Source organism: Dysidea avara, chromosome 4 (genome assembly GCF_963678975.1).
Source record: "Dysidea avara chromosome 4, odDysAvar1.4, whole genome shotgun sequence".
NCBI classification, from domain to species: Eukaryota; Metazoa; Porifera; class Demospongiae; order Dictyoceratida; family Dysideidae; genus Dysidea; species Dysidea avara.
In genome coordinates this window covers 20,085,902-20,103,347 of record NC_089275.1, presented here as the reverse complement: position 1 = coordinate 20,103,347, position 17,446 = coordinate 20,085,902, and the positions used below count along the sequence as shown (strand labels likewise).

Sequence of the window (17,446 nt, the reverse complement as noted above, 5' to 3'; positions counted from 1 at the left end):
TTCCAATGGTAATGTGCTGCAATATACCCAAAGGCTTTCTTCCCTCCAAGGTTGTTGCAAATTGATTACAGTATGCTTGAGCTATAGCGACTTTTGTGAGGTGCACAAAAAATTAATAGAAATGCAGGACGACCCTTGAAGGAATATATCTCATGCTGACCTCAAATCTGGTATGGAAGTTGTCACCACCTGGAGATACACAAGTGCTTTGAGTGCATTAATTTTAAGTTGTTCATGTGCTTGAGCTCTAGCTTTCACAAGTGTTTGTTTGAGCTGTAAGTACTAAATTATTGCCACATGTCTGACATGCAATGCTTGTTGAGGATGGTTGATAAGTTATGAAGTGAACTTCACTGTGCAGAAGTGTGAATATATACTAGTCCCAAAAGTGTACTTCATGACCTAATTTCATTAATATGACCATCTCATGACCTCACAAATAATACCACCTCATTATAGTGACAATTAATGTCTGAGTAGGTCCCAAACCATAGGTGGTGGAAACGGAGAGCCGTGGACCCCTATACTATTGTTGGGCATTGTTTGCAAGAAGAAGATTGAGATACCCTAACTTAATTTCTTTTAAAGCTGTAAGTAATTACTTTATTTATAATTATTTGCAAACATCTAGTGAAATCATGTACATAATGCAGTGCTTCAATTATTATTAAAATGTTCCTGCAGACCCCATAAATCATATTCGTATTACTATGCTTCAAATTTCACTGTGTAAATTTTGTTGTCATTTATTATTTATTTATTATTAATACTGTGCAGACCTCCATTAGGGAGTATAAAGCACAGATACATGCAAGAAAACAAAATGTACAACATTTTAGACTATATAGCTGGATTAATACATAAATAGTCTACAATCCTTTTCTGAAAGTCATCTACATTGGTTGCTTCAATTGCAGTAGCTGGGAGGCTGTTCCATATTTTGATAGTGGCAGGGAAAAAAGAGTGCAAATAAATGTTTAAGTGGGCTGATACCTGTCTGAATCTGTAAGAGTGCCCTCTTGTACATGTGGTTATTGGCATAGGAAGGTGGTAACTGGAAATGGATGTTTCATTATGTAATATTTTAAAAAGCATGATAACCCGTGAAATTTCTCGCCTACACTCCAAAGATGTCCATCCAAGTGAGTTTAACATCCCTGTGACACTAGACATAAAACCATAATCACCAGTCACAAATCTTGCGGCTCTACGCTGCACCGACTCAACTAAGTTTATGTTTTTATTTGTAAAAGGTGACCACACAACACTAGAATATTCAACAACTGGTCTCACCATAGATATATAGCAGGCTTCTTTCACCCTAGCTGGGCAAGAACTAATGTTTCTTTGTAAAAAAACCCTAACTTGGTTTGCTTTATTAACAATTTTCTTAATATGTTCATTAAATGTTAAATGCTCATCCAGAATAACTCCCAAATACTTTGCATTAGGCACTGATCTCACCTCCTCACCATCCATATGATAACAATACCTTGAGGGGTTTTGTTTGTTTGTAATGCGCAGTAGCTCACATTTGGATAAATTAAACGTCATTTGCCATGTTTTTGCCCATTGTGTTAGTGAATGCAGGTCTTGTTGTAAAATATCATGATCTGCAGCAGAATGTATTGCTCGATAGAGCAACACGTCATCAGCATAAAGTCATGCATATGTAGTTCCCCCCCCCCACCAACACACACACAAACTTTTCATATCAGACAATTCAATGTATTTTAATGTCATTCAGCTACAGTATGAAAATGTACTGTTTGTTCAATTAGAATTTTAAAAATAAAACTGATTCTACAAAAACCTGTTAATTTTAGCAACTTTTATATGCTCACCTGTATAGCACGTATATCATATAGGGGATGGGCGGGTGGGAGGGTGCGGAGGGGAGGGGTGGTGGGCCGTCCCACGCACAAGAAGTGGTTGACAGTGAAAAAACAGTCTATAAGTATCATACAACTGTTTAAATATATACGTTCTTTGATATTGTATATGCATTAGTTTGCCAGTGATAGTTATAAACGACGAACAGAATGTAATGAATTGCCTGCCCATGCCCAATTTGCGCCTTCATTAAAGCACCCAAATGGTGTGTACGAGACTCCAAATCTTTATGTATTTTTAAAAGCATTCAGTGAGATTGCTAACTAGTAACTACCTGTACAGTTGTTGATCTACATCTTGTTCTAGTTATTCATGATCGATCAATGTCTACTTTGTTAAACTCACTTTCTCCATTACTTTTACGTGATTTTGGATTTAGGATTTGGTTTCTAATATATTGGTGTATTTCTGATTGGATTTCTCACATAGCATACAAGAGTCCCAAGGCATTGGCTACCCCTCGCTTTTTACCAAAAGTCAGTTCATCTCTAGTTGACAAAGGTAGTCTGACCATCTAATTGTGATATTAGAATCTAAATTAAATTCTTGATCACAGATACACATTTCCCTTGTTGCTATATGTGGCGCACCACAAAATTAACCAATGTAAACAACCATTACCATACCTTGTAGTGTTTTATTTTGATGTGAATGTGTGTGTGCGCGTGCGTGCGTGCGTGTGTGTGTGCGTGATAAAGATTTTTTTTTAATTCACCAATTTAAATGTGACTGTTTTTTCCACAGGTTTATATGTTGGAGAACTGCAAACAGCTAACTTGAAATTTTTATAAGGTTTGTTGTTAAAATGATCACTGATGGGACCAGAATGTGGTCTCAGTAGTACAGTAAACTTTTATTAATGAGGTCATGATGTACACCTTAGCCAGCTATGTTTGGGACAGGGACAGTGGAGCCAGCTAGCTATACCGTTCGTGACGAACATTTTACACGGTACAAATAATTTTATAAAAATCACCATCTCAATCGGCATACCCCAGCTGAGCACTGATTATTAGCGACGCGCGCGCTATATTGCGTGGGCGAGTTGCAATGGAGAAGCATTCCGTTCTTGAGTGTTTAATTCATCAACTTTTCAATGGTCAATAGTCCTTGTCAATCATGCCATGTATACAATATTAGCTGTATGACAAACAATGAATCCTTCGGAAGCCTGTTTCTTAAGAGGAAACTTTGACTGAATGTGCCCTAGCTCTTTATGACTGCCACATATTGTATGCTCTGGGGTTGGGGCATGACTGATATGGTATACTGTAGGTGCATTATATCCTTTGTAACCATACAGTGTCACATAATATGTGTATGTATGCATATAGGATAGGACCTTAACTTGTTAGCTACTTCAGAGGAAGGCTGATGTTCTATATATCCACTTACACGTAACCATACAAGCTAAAGCTACAGTACATATTGCCAGTGTTGGGAGTAACGCGTTACTTATGTAACGCGGTACGTAATATTATTACTTTTGTGGTACCTAAGTAATATAACGAAATACGCTATAAAAACAGGTAATATAACTCAAGTTATTTTATTTACAAATGTAACACGTTACCTAAGTAATATAGACTAGTTTATACTGTAACGAGTCTAATATTACGTAATATTATTACTACAAGTAACAAAGTTACTAATCTCGTTAGTTATCCTCTGAGTAACGCCTAGCCACAACGAAGTAACGAAGCCTTCTGAATGAAGCTTATTCACCAGCTTCTTACTTATAACCAAGATTTGCACATGGTCCAACAACGCAATCATGTCACGTGATAAGGTGGTAGTTTCACACGTGACGGCTTAAAGCTGTGAACACAAAGTAATATAACATGTAATATTCGAGGTAATATTATTATACGGTTACTTTATTTTATGGATAACATGTAACTGTAACTAAATAGTTCAGCTGCAAGTAATATGTAACTAGTTACTTTAATAAGTAACTTGTCCAACACTGCATATTGCACATATTGTAGCTATAAATGCTAGATACTGCAAAAGTAGCTAGTAGTGAAAGTGTTATAATGCAGCATGACGTGTGTAGAGTTGCACGTGATATTAATAGACGATATGCACACTCTATTACTCGAACAAAAAATGATCAATTAAGCGTAGACGGCGCAAAACTCGACGGTAACTTAAAAGCGGAAGTCCCATACAAAAGTATGGGAAGCAAATGCGGCTCGAGCAATAACTCACCACTCGAGGCCATCTCGCTTGCCATACACTTCTTTTGCACGGAAAGAAGTGTATGGCAAGCGAGATGGCCTGTCCTTAGCTCGAGTGGTGAGTTATTGCTCGAGCCGCATTTGCTTCCCATACTTTTGTATGGGACTTCCGCTTTTAAGTTTAGTCTCGTGCCCAGACCGCTTTTTTCTTTTTGTGTGGGGGCGGAGAAAAAAAAAAGGCGGTCTGGGCACGAGACTATTTTCGAGTTTTGCGCCGTCTACGCTTAATTGATCATTTTTCGTTCGAGTAATAGAGTGTGCATATCGTCTATTAAGTAATTAATGATGGCATCCGGAGAGGACATTCAGCTTGAAGTGGAAGTGGCAACAGCTAAGCCAGTAGTGGATGAAGACGTTCCGATAGTATTAGTGACTGGAGCTACAGGCTACGTCGCCACTCATACAATCCAGCAACTCCTGATCTCTGGGAGCTATCGAGTGCGCGGTACGGTGAGAAGCCTGAAGAACGAAGAGAAAGTAAAATCACTACAGGAGCTAATTCCTGACGCTAAATATCCTCTTGAACTATGCGAGGCTACCCTGCAGGACAAAGAATGTTGGGTAAATGCCGTTAAAGGGTGCAAATACGTTCTTCACATCGCTTCGCCCGTGCCTGCTGGCGTCCCAAAGAACCCGGATGAAGTGATACGCCCTGCAGTTGATGGTACCATAAACGTGCTATCTGCCTGTTCTGAGAGTGGAGGTGTAAAGCGAGTAGTCGTGACAAGCTCTTTAGCATCAGTGTCTTGTGGCTTCATAGGCCACCCACAGCGCCAGGACCATACGTACACTGAGGAAGATTGGTCCCCACCAGAAGCTTGTCCGCCTTATGAAAGAAGCAAAACCTTGGCAGAAAAGGCTGCTTGGGATTTTGTAAAGGATCTACCAGAGGAAAAGAAATTTGAACTTTCAGTTATCTGTCCGGGAGCTGTTATTGGTCCCATTCTTACCAAATCATCTGCCGGAACTTCCGTTGGATACATAAAAGCTATGTTAGCAGGAGAGGTCCCTGGATGTATCGATCTGGCTGTGCCAATAATTGATGTTCGTGATGTTGCCCGAGCTCACATTGTTGCTATGGAGAATCCAGAGTGTAATGGAAAACGTTACCTCCTGGTGTCAGAAAGTAACGTCCTATTTCAGACACTGTGTCAGATGGTTAACAAAGAGTTTGGCCCTCAAGGGTACAAGGCTGGCACGATGAAGATACCCAAGTTTGTCGCCTGGGTTATGTCAAAGTTTAGTGGTGAGATGAGTTTGATTTACCCAGGGATTGGTAAGCGACTGACATATGTCAATGACAGAATGGTCAACGTACTCGGTATTCAACCACGAGACACAGAACAATCGGTCATTGAGACAGGTTACAGTTTGATCGAATTTGGCCTGGTTAAGAAGACACCAAAATATTATGGCCCTGGTGGTAAACCAGAAGCAAAGCAAGGTGATGATAAAGAAGGGGACAAACAACCTGCTGCTGAAGTTCCTCCCACTGGTGGACAAACTAAAGATATATCAGAGACCACTACTGAACAAAGTAAGGAGGAGACTACAGAACAATCCAGTAGTCCTGATGAACAGCCAAAAACTGGCGAGACTAAGGTGGGTGAAATTCAAACCACTGATGACCAAGCTAAAAGTGAAGACAAACAGGAGACTGTGGTCAAGTCCCAAAGTCCTGATGAACAGACTGAAACTGGTGATAAGACAGAGGTCACAGATGAAACTCCAAAACCTGAGGATGAATCTGAGCCCCTGGATGAGTCCAAGCCTCAGGAAGACTCATGAGACAGAAGTAACTATTGTACAGTGAATATGTATGTGTACTGTAACCTTGTACATTTTGTGTACTTTTATAGCTTGCGTGTTTCTACTGTGGAGGTAATGTGTACTGTATTTTTTCTATTAAAAACATTCAAGTAATAAATGTCCATTGCATTTTCCAACTGAGTTGGAAGAAAAAAAACATAGCACACTACTGTCACCAATGTGAGTCCCATTACATTCAGAAACTTCTTTCATCTAGCTACCTTTATTGGTGGTTCCATAGGAAATTTGTATCGGGCTAAAAAGCAGTGAAGAAAAGTATTTTTACAGAAGGTATACAAAGTTGATGCATATATGCATGTACATGTGGTACCCAAAAAAAACCCTGAAATGTAGATACTGATAATCGGTCCATGTCATGGTATTCTTTATGTACATACAATAATAAGACCCCTGAAAACCAGGGCACTTCTCCAATAAGGACAGTCACACTTAGAATGGTCCAGAATAGAGAGGTTATGAGAAACATAAGTGTTAGTTTGTACACACAGTAGCTTCCAATGGACATAATCTTAAAAATGTCAATGCAAGCTTGTACCACAAATCATATCAAGGGATTGATACAGTGCACATATGAAAGCATAAACATGTGATCATTCAGATTTGCAAAAAGGTGTCATTGTTTAACAAATCATCACCATAAACATATCCCAATATTGGCCTGATATAGTACAACCAAACAGCTCGAAACATTTGATAATATAATGCGCTACCTGATGGCTGACAAGTGATGTGGTAGGTCCAGTTTGGGCTTTCTGTGTACAATGGTACTTGACAAGAACTATCCAGCTAACTGCTGCTTGGCCAAGCCCATACCAGCTAAGCCACATGTGAATACAAATGTCCGGCAGAAGTGCTCAGTATACATAGTTGTGACGGCTTAATTATCACCACCTTGAATATATTGTGCAATCTGCACAGTACATAAGAGACTGACACACACACATTACAATATAGCTCACTGTTCATTTCTGTGTATACACTTTATCACACTAAGGCCAGGCAAGGTCATCCACAAAAATTCGGATTTCCATGCAGGCGGGAGGTCATTTTTTATTATTCATTATTAAAGAAAATACTCCAAATCAAGCTGTCTGTTACTATAAAGGTTAGCTAAAGCCTTTTAAGAACTAGTACTTACATTTTACCACCATTTCTGAGGTGCAAGTGACATTTGCTGTGCTGTAAAATGAAAGCCAACCTTCTTAGTATCAAAATACATATACATGTGATTAATAACAGCAATAATGACATTAGAGGTGGTGGGGATATAAAGAGATGCATGTGGGGATGAGAAACAATTAATCAAGTTTGCCTGGCCTATAAGCATATTTTAGAAAAATGATAATGCATAAAATCCCTTGATCTTTGGCATTGGAGATAATGTCACATTCACGACACTCAGCACAGCTGTATTTGCGAATACCCTAGCAAGACATGCCAACCCAGTTACGTATCTAAACCCATTAAGGTATGCTTGCAGTTCAGTGCTTTTTTCTGGTCAGGACCACAACTACATTTTTCACTACAATAACATTCACTTGATGTACAAGCTAGCATGGCCTGCTTTCTTGTCTCAGCAATAAGCTAGTGTACAAAAGTAGTCAATAACAATAACATGCACACACCACACAAACACACACAGTGACAATAAGTGCAAGCGCGGTAATGAGCCTCCAGCCCAGGGACCGTAGTCTTAGAGAAAGTGCATGGCAAAATGAGTGTTTACCTTCCTCAAGATCAGGCGCTCATTAGGGTTACTAATCACCACATGCACCGAACACCACAATCGATTGGCGGTGTGCGTGGCAACGGAAGAAAATGTTGAAGGAAATGTTGAAGGAAATGTTGAAGAGGTTGATGCTGGCTCTATCCATATCTCACATTATGTGTATGTTAAATTATAGATGCAAAATTAAATTAAGCTGTGCAGATGTACGTAATACCTTACAATTGAGTATGTATACTGTTAGAAGCAACTATTATTATAATTATTTTTCTAACAGCTTTGATACTGAATCTAATGGTATAAAGTTCACTCGAACGGTTAGAACCAGTGATCTCATCACAATGGTTGGTGAAGTACCACAAAATGCCCTTGTTTATGACAAGGTTGAAGAATCTGTGTTTGTTGGTCTGATCCTCCAAGAATCACATGGAAAATTGGAAGTTAGAATCAACTTTGGAAATGGTGAAGAATCAGACGAAGACAACAATGACAGCACTTATGATAACACTATGGATTTTAGTAAGCAATTTCAGTCTAATGCAACTTACTCAATGAAAAGGGCTTACTGTCAAAGTAAAAGTAAAAGAGATGCTATCTTCACTGACCTTTCAGCATCTGATGTTGAAAGAGGGAGCCTGTTAGCAGTCATTGATGTAGGTTAGTATGGACAGGTAGCATGCAGTGATTTTGCATGCAAAAATACAATCATTTTCATGTATATAAGTGTATTTAGTACACTCGCTCTTGTATACACAGCCAAATTTGGATAGTTGAAGATTAGAAAAATCAGAGATGCCATTCCATCAGTTAACGAGCTGTTTGAAAAACTTAAGAAGAATCCCAATGACACTGCACTAGGTATGGTTACACGATATGCTGTAAAAGCTAATATTAAATCGTTTACTCTAATGTAGTGCACAGCTTTAGAGAACTACTAAGGTTAGAAGCAGAACATGGTACTCCACCACACTATACTCCAGCAATTGATCAGTTGATAGAGTATTACAAGAAGGTACAAGCTTATTGTATGTATTAGACTATTTCATGGTCCAAACTAATATGCAATTGTCTCACAAGCCACACAATGTGGGCATGAAAACAAGACTACTGATATATTCTTTCCTGGCTGTTGATGGTAGCCTGCGATCACAACAGGTATGAAAGCATGGAGATTCATTGGGAAAACAACATTTGGGTGGGTCTAGGATTTTGCTAAGGTAAGGGAGGATGACACACGGGTAAGTCACCGTACACTCTGAAATGCAAAGCAAGAGTATTCTAAGGAGTGTAGGGAATGTCCTTCAGAAATTTTGAAAAGTCAGCTTATGAAATTAGATCTGGTCATGATCATGGGTAGCAGTTTTGACTGAATTTAACATTGCAAGAGGGTAAATGTCATGCAGTCTGAAAATAAGGAAAAAGAAAAAATAAGGAATGCATGAACTAGTGCCTCTTAGGATATTCATGTAGGCAAAAGGATAACTCAAGATACTGTAATGTAGCAGTCACCTTATACAACTGTCATGTATGATATAGAAGTTACACTTGTACATCATAGTTATTATTATGGTATAACAAAAAAAAAAAAAAAAAAACTAAACAAACTAGTGCATTTAAAAATTACATTTTATCACAAACTATACTTTTTATCACTAGTGACAAAAAGCAGTGAAACAAGAGATTAATGATGGAATTACAGCATAGCTTGGAGGAAAGTCCATACTTAGGCACTGAACAAAATAAATGTCGAGTTTCCCACCGAGCTATGCAGTAATACCATCACTCGTCTCTTACTTCACTACTTTTAATCACTCAGACCCCTACTTCATTTTTAAATATACTATACTTCAGAATCTATGGGTATTTGTATAAAAGCACACCTGTTTGAATGATGCTCTGATACAATGAACAGCACTATGCAAAATTCTGAAAGGGAGGGGGGAGGGGAGGGCACTGGCCTTTCTGCCCCCTCTACTACATGGCTACTAGCTTGCTGCTGCAATTACTCCAAACTAATTGAAAAGCTATAAATAATGCATACATACAATATACAAGCCCTGCCATTTCAGTGTGTATATACCACTATCCTGCAATACAAGACAGTGGCAGATTTGTGAATAAGCTTACATGTAGTCTTACTTCATTTTGCCATAAAATTCACTCACAAATCTACAGAAATAGTAATTCACAATTAGGACACATCCTTCTGACTTCAAAAAGAGTGTCTCATTAAAGTTATCTACTACTGAGCAAAGCCCCTATATGACTGTCCATGCATTAGCTAAAAACATTACCCCAACAGTAACACATGCATAATAGCTATACCACTACACTTTTGCAGATACTGGGGTCACTGCTAACAAAGAGCATGGGAGAAGATGAACGAGACATCTTGCTATACCAGTTGGTTCAAATTAAAAAAGCTGTACCTGAATTAATTGATACTGTCATTAATATTAACCCATCAAATGATGATGGCCTACTGCTGGTACTAGGAGCACTAGCTAAGAACAATGACCATGATATTCAGACTGTCGTAGTGGGGGAACTTCTTAGGAGACTTGACACAGCTAAATCATCTACCAATAACATGGATTTAATCATTTCTCTTAAACTATGCCCTTGGAAACACTGGCTCTAGATTAGCCATTGATGCTTTACTGTCCAGTCTTGGTCATAATGACACTGACGCACAGATTTCAGTCATAAGAGGACTTGGTGTTCATCTTGATCAACTAGTTGTGCAAAAGGCTTTGATAACCTTATTGAATGGAACCAAAGAAGATAATGTCCTTGAAGAGGTCATAGTGGTACTAAAAGATGCGTATGGTAATAAAATACTAGTTAATCCCAGTGAAGGTTTACTGGACACCATAGTGAAGACTGCCGTTAGACTAGAGAACCCCAACCTGTATGAATTGCTCATCAAGTATCTTACACTGGTGGGTACTGATAGAGCACAACAGCATATCAACACAATAAGACAACAGTTGAACTATGGACAAGTTGTGCGTGATAAAGTGAGTGACAATGCAAGGATAAAACGAGGATCAGACTGGGATGAATCCAATTCTGATTACAACTTGATAGCAAGTTATTATCAACGTAGAAATGATGTTACAGACTATCCCTACCACAAAGGATATTTATGGGAAAAAACATTTGGTATCAGTGACCTGAATATGAAGATAGCAACTGGCACATTTGTTGGAGGTTACTGGAGAGGCTATACACTAAACGGCTCAAATTGTACACCAAAGCTGTAGTCAGAGCTAATGTGTTAGGCTATTCATTCCATATAGCAGATATTGAGTCTTCTGATCGTACTTCTGGTTCTAGGCTGTATCACAGGGTTTATGTAAAATTGGGATCAACTGTGTTTTTAAATGTAGACAGTCAACACACTGTTTGCACAAGCTCATCTGGCACGTTATTTTCACGTGATTACAATGTTTTCTCGAAACGCTATCCTGTGTTTGTGTACATAACAACAATTTGGTTTACCCTTAAAGGAATAGTCAGTGTCCAGTTGGATGGTGGTCGCTGTGTATGCCCTTTGGAAGTAAAAGCCTGTGCTAACCTTGTTCCCTCTCTAAGTTTAACAGTTAAAGGAGGAGCATCTGCTTCATTAGCAGTAAGTATAGCAAACTGCCTGAAGTAGGCAGATGTGTTATACATGGTCTCTGTGCACTATAGGAACTTGTACAAGGAGGAATTGATGTATCCACAAGATTCACCTACTATGTGGAAGGCAAAGGATGTGTTGAAGCATTCGCTAGTTACAGGCCAATTAGTGTTTGTGCTTATGCATACCATGGATATCCTGGGAATTACATCGATTTTGTTCCATGGTACCAGATTAGAACGGTCTACTTTTCTGGATGGGTAATGAATTTTGACTATTGTGTGTGATGTTACTGCATGCCTTTTGTTATGTATAGTCACTTCACTACTCTTGGGGTAGTCGAAACACATGGAATCGTCAGAGATGGAACATCTATGGCAGTAGCAAATACCTACTATGGAGCTCTTGCACAGCTTTAAGTATCACACCTTGTACTATCTAGCTGGAACAATATGACACTAATAGTTATTTGTGTATGACCACCATAGCCATTTTGTTGACATTAGTATGTGCACACATAAGTAGCTAGGAGAGGCTATTGTAGTAGTTTTATATACAAATAATCCTATTTGTGTAACAATGTATGGATACTGGTAAACTAAAAGAAAACTAGTTACACTATTAAGTGAAGTTGCATTGAAACAGAAGAACCAAGTATGACATGAAACTATACTGACGTACGTCGTACGTATCATAATTAAGGTCCAACAAAGTTTATGATCATGATCTTTCAGTAGGCCAATATTTAACAATAACTACTTAACAAATCACACAGTAGTGCATTCAGCTTCACAATTAGAATGTTCATCTCTTTTAAATTAAGTACAAGCAACAAAATGGTATGAAAAATAGGTACGTACATAGATTGCAACAAAATAGCTTCATTCTTCCTCATTCCAGTTAGGCTTATGCCAATTATATATACTGGTATAATTTCAAGCATAATAGGCTAGCAAAAGCATCAAATGTTTTGCCAGCATATAGACAAGACTTTTAATTAAATGTGCAATGCATGCACCAAAAATACAAACACACTACACCGTGATGTCTAAACAAAAACAGCCAAGCTGTAAAAAAGTGTGCGGATCTCAAATAGGGCAGAAGTTGTGAAATCAAGGTAGCTCCAAGATTTAAATGGCTGCAATGATAATGCCAATAATTTCTGATGATCTTTAGATTATAGCAATGTTTATCTCCTGGTTTGAAAAGGCTTCCCACCTGATCTGTAAAATCTTGCAAAATAATATTGAAATCTTTTAAAACCAGTAAATTAAGTAATCATGCACACAATATTTTGCAGCACATTATTTGCAGCACATTATATTGCAGCACATTACCATCAATTCCAATGGTAATGTGCTGCAATATACCCAGAGGCTTTCTTCCCTCCAAGGTTGTTGCAAATTGATTACAGTATGCTTGAGCTATAGCGACTTTTGTGAGGTGCACAAAAAATTAATGGAAATGACGACCCTTGAAGGAATATATCTCATGCTGACCTCAAATCTGGTATGGAAGTTGTCACCACCTGGAGATATACAAGTGCTTCGAGTGCATTAATTTTAAGTTGTTCATGTGCTTGAGCTCTAGCTTTCACAAGTGCTTGTTTGAGCTGTAAGTACTAAATTATTGCCACATGTCTGACATGCAATGCTTGTTGAGGATGGTTGATAAGTTATGAAGTGAACTTCACTGTGCAGAAGTGTGAATATATAGCTAGTCATACTGAACTAGTCCCAAAAGTGTACTTCATGACCTAATTTCATTAATATGACCATCTCATGACCTCACAAATAATACCACCTCATTATAGTGACAATTAATGTCTGAGTAGGTCCCAAACCATAGATGGTAGAAACGGAGAGCCATGGACCCCTATACTATTGTTGGGCATGCATTGTTTGCAAGAAGAAGATTGAGATACCCTAACTTAATTTCTTTTAAAGCTGTAAGTAATTACTTTATTTATAATTATTTGCAAACATCTAGTTTTTATTTATTTATTTATTTATTACTGTGTAGGACTCCATCAAGGAGTATAACACACAGATACAAAAACAAAATCAAAGTAGATTCAGATGATTTAACAAAATGTCCTTAAAACAGTTTATAGATGGCTGATTGACCACATCTTCTGGCAAAGTGTTCCATAATTTAATAGTGGATGGTAAAAAGGAAAATAAGTACGAGTTGATTCTTGCTTGTGGGATTCTGAAACGTTGTGAATGACCTCTGGTAACTGATGACATTGATGTTAGTGAGATAGATGGAACTTCCATTTGACAATTGATTATCTTATAAAACATGACTAGTTTGCAAAATGTACGTCATGATTCTAGAGAGGGCCAATTAAGTGATGTGAGCATGTTAGTAACACTACTTCTCCAGGAGTAATTGTTCATTGTATACCTTGCAGCACTACGTTGAATCTTTTCTATGGCAAAAATATCAGATTGAAGGTGAGGAGCCCATATAGGTGAAGCATATTCTAGTATGGGTCTGACAAGGGACTTATAGCAATGAGATCTTACAGAAATTGGACAATGATTGACGTTCCTCCTCAGAAAAGCTAAGGCTGAATTGGCCTTATGACAGATGTTATGAATATGATTTTTCCAAGTAAGATGTTCATCAAATGTTATTCCTAGATATTTTGCCTTGGAGACCTTTTGAATTAGGTGATCAAATAAGTAATAGTTATGTTCAATAATATGATGTTTATTTGAAGTTGTAAGATGTACACATTTAGCTGGGTTAAATTCCATTTGCCATCTCCTGGCCCATGCTTGTAAAGTATATAAATCTTGTTGAAGATGCTCAGAGTCATTGGGAAAATGAATGATGTTGTAAATTAAGATATCATCTGCATAAAGTCTAACAGTACACTGGAGATCTTGTGTAATATCATTTATAAATATTAAAAACAATAAGGGTGCCAAAACTGTGCCTTGTGGCACACCGGAAAGTACTGTAGAAGGACAGCTATTTTCTCCATCAATAACAATTGATTGCGTTCTTTCTGTCAGAAAACTTTTGATCCAATCTAGCAAGTGGCCATTTATTCCATAGTGTGATAATTTGTGACAAAGTCTTTCGTGAGGTACCTTATCAAATGCTTTGGAGAAGTCAAGAAACAAAGCATCAATTTGTTCTCCAGAGTTCAATGCTTTAGCAAAATCGTTCACTGCACCCAGTAGTTGAGTTTCACATGATCGCTTGGAACGGAAACCATGCTGATTGTCACATAGAATGTTGTATTTATTGAGATGCGTAAAGATACAGGAGTAAATAATATGTTCAAGGGTTTTACAGCAAATGCTGGTTAATGAGATAGGTCGATAGTTACCCGGATCACTTCTAGATCCTTTCTTGTGAATTGGCACTACATTAGCTTTCTTCCATTCATCCGGGACAGTACCTTGTTGAATAGAGGCTTGGAAAATAAGAGTCAAAAGAGGAGCCATGAGACTAGCAGTTTCTTTTAGTAATCTTGATGGTATATTGTCTGGTCCTGATGCTTTATGTATGTCCTAGTCTTCTAAAAGTTTTTGGACGCCAATAGGATTAATGTCAGGAGTTGAAATATCTGGTGTGTGGGATCCATGGATAGTGGGGAGTGAATCCAAATCCTCTTCAGTAAATACTGATGAAAAATGTTTGTTTAAAATATCTGCTTTGTCTTTACTATCAGTATACACTTGTCCGTAAGAGCATAGTGTATTGATGCTAACCTGATCTTTACGTTTGCCCTTAACAAAAGACCAAAATCTTTTAGTGAGTTTGTTATGTGAGTCCAGCAGTGATGAAAGATAGTTGTTATGAGATCTTCGACATAAACGTTGCAATTCTTTCTTCAAATTATGATAGCTTTCCCAATCTTTTGCAAGGTTGGATGAGCGAGCAGTGTTGTATCTACGCTGCTTTTCCTTGACAATCTTTTGATTTGGGCAGTTATCCATGGAGTTCGAAACTTGGTTGATGTCTGCTTCTGTGGTACAAGGGCTAAACAGGATTCACAAAGATATTTAAATTTATTCCAAAGAGTATTAATAGGAGTATCAAGGGTATAATCATTTAAAAAACTATTATTGAAGTTTAGGATGACTTCTTCAATTAAATCAAAGTTAGCCTTATGCCATAGAAAAACTTTTCTTGAGTTTAATTTACAAGGTGCTGACACATAAGTGGAAATATGCACAATTTCATGGTCACTAAATCCTGGGATGACCTAGTGAAATCATGTACATAGTGCAGTGCTTCAATTATTATTAAAATGTTCCTGCAGACCCCATAAATCACATTTGTAATACTATGCTTCAAATTTCACTGTGTAAATTTTGTTGTCATGCATAATTGCATATGTAGTCCCCCCCCCCCCCCCCCCCCCCCCCCACCAACACACACACATACTTTTCATATCAGACAATTCAATGTTTTTTAATGTACAGTATGAAAATGTACTGTTTGTTCAATTAGAATTTTAAAAATAAAACTGATTCTACAAAAACCTGTTAATTTTAGCAACTTTTATATGCTCACCTGTATAGCACATATATCATATAGGGGATGGGATGGGTGGGTGGGAGGGTGTGGAGGGGAGGGGTGGTGAGCCGCCCACGCACAAGAGGTGGTTGACAGTGAAAAAACAGTCTATAAGTATCATACAACTGTTTAAATATATACGCGTTCTTTGATATTGTATATGCATTAGTTTGCCAGTGATAGTTATAAACGACGAACAGAATGTAATGAATTGCCCGCCCACGCCCAATTTACACCTTCATTAAAATGGCCTTGCTCAAAGACGATTAAATGTCTATGACATAGTTTTCTGTATAAATACTTTGGTTTGTTTATCATGCTGTAGTATTGTGCTGCTGTGTTACGCTATAATAATATTAATGCTTATATTATTTAATGATGTTTGTTTCTATTACTTTAGTGCACGGTGGGAGGTGGAAGCGTCCATGATGACGATTGGGCAATGTGCAAATAAGGTGAGTGTATGCTTTGTAAAAAAGAAGCCCACGTAGCTGTGCAGGGCTCATCTTCTGTACAGATCAGCTTCTGTACAGTCTTTCATTATTTTTATTTTTCCCGAGGGGTAGCCAACGCTCACGCAAAACACCGAAATGATGTACCAGAGGGGTTGCCAACGCCCACGCAAAGCATCCAAATGGTGTGTACGAGACTCCAAATCTTTATGTATTTTTAAAAGCATTTAGTGAGATTGCTAACTAGTAACTACCTGTACAGTTGTTGATCTACATCTTGTTCTAGTTATTCATGATCGATCAATGTCTACTTTGTTAAACTCACTTTCTCCATTATTTTTACATGATTTTAGATTTAGGATTTGGTTTCTAATATATTTGTGTATTTCTGATTGGATTTCTCACATAGCATACAAGAGTCCCAAGGCATTGGCTACCCCTCACTTTTTACACCAAAAGTCAGTTCATCTCTAGTTGACAAAGGTAGTCTGACCATCTAATTGTGATATTAGAATCTAAATTAAATTCTTGATCACAGATACACATTTCCCTTGTTGCTATATGTGGCGCACCACAAAATTAACCAATGTAAACAACCATTACCATACCTTGTAGTGTTTTATTTTGATGTGAATGTGTGTGTGTGTGTGTGTGTGTGTGTAGTGTAGTGTAGTGTAGTGTGTGTAGTGTGTGTGTGTGTGTGTGTGTAGTGTGTGCATGATAAAGATTTTTTAAATTCACCAATTTAATTGTGACTGTTTTTTCCACAGGTTTATATGTTGGAGAACTGCAAACAGCTAACTTGAAATTTTTATAATGACCATTTTTAAAAATATTTATTTGATTACATGTACAAAATACAAAGATGTATCACGTGATCAAAATAGTTATTAGCATGATTGACAAGGACTATTGACCATTGAAAAGTTGATGAATTAAACATTCAAGAACGGAATGCTTCTCCATTGCAACTCGCCCACGCAATATAGCGCGCGCGTCACTAATAATCAGTGCTCAGCCGGGGTATGCGACTATTGGATTGAGATGGTGATTTTTATAAAATTATTTGTACCGTGTAAAACGTTCGTCACGAACGGTATAGCTAGCTGAAGTATTCAAGAAAGGATAGATCTAGCCT

At 37.8% G+C, this 17,446-nt stretch overlaps 1 protein-coding gene and 1 pseudogene across 1 annotated transcript; both read left to right on the top strand.

Moving 5' to 3' along the window:
* The first annotated feature begins 4,377 nt into the window (after nt 1-4,377).
* LOC136254142 (uncharacterized) lies at nt 4,378-6,064 on the top strand. The gene has a single exon (XM_066046818.1). It carries the CDS (start codon nt 4,416-4,418, stop codon nt 5,919-5,921), a length of 1,506 nt encoding a protein of 501 aa, XP_065902890.1. The 5' UTR covers nt 4,378-4,415; the 3' UTR covers nt 5,922-6,064.
* Nucleotides 6,065-8,030: 1,966 nt separating this feature from the next.
* LOC136253650 (uncharacterized) lies at nt 8,031-11,097 on the top strand (annotated as a pseudogene).
* The last annotated feature ends 6,349 nt before the right edge of the window (nt 11,098-17,446 follow it).

Coding starts and splice junctions, on each gene's coding strand:
- LOC136254142 (XM_066046818.1), top strand. CDS start 4,416: ATGATGGCATCCGGAGAGGACATTCAGCTTGAAGTGGAAGTGGCAACA.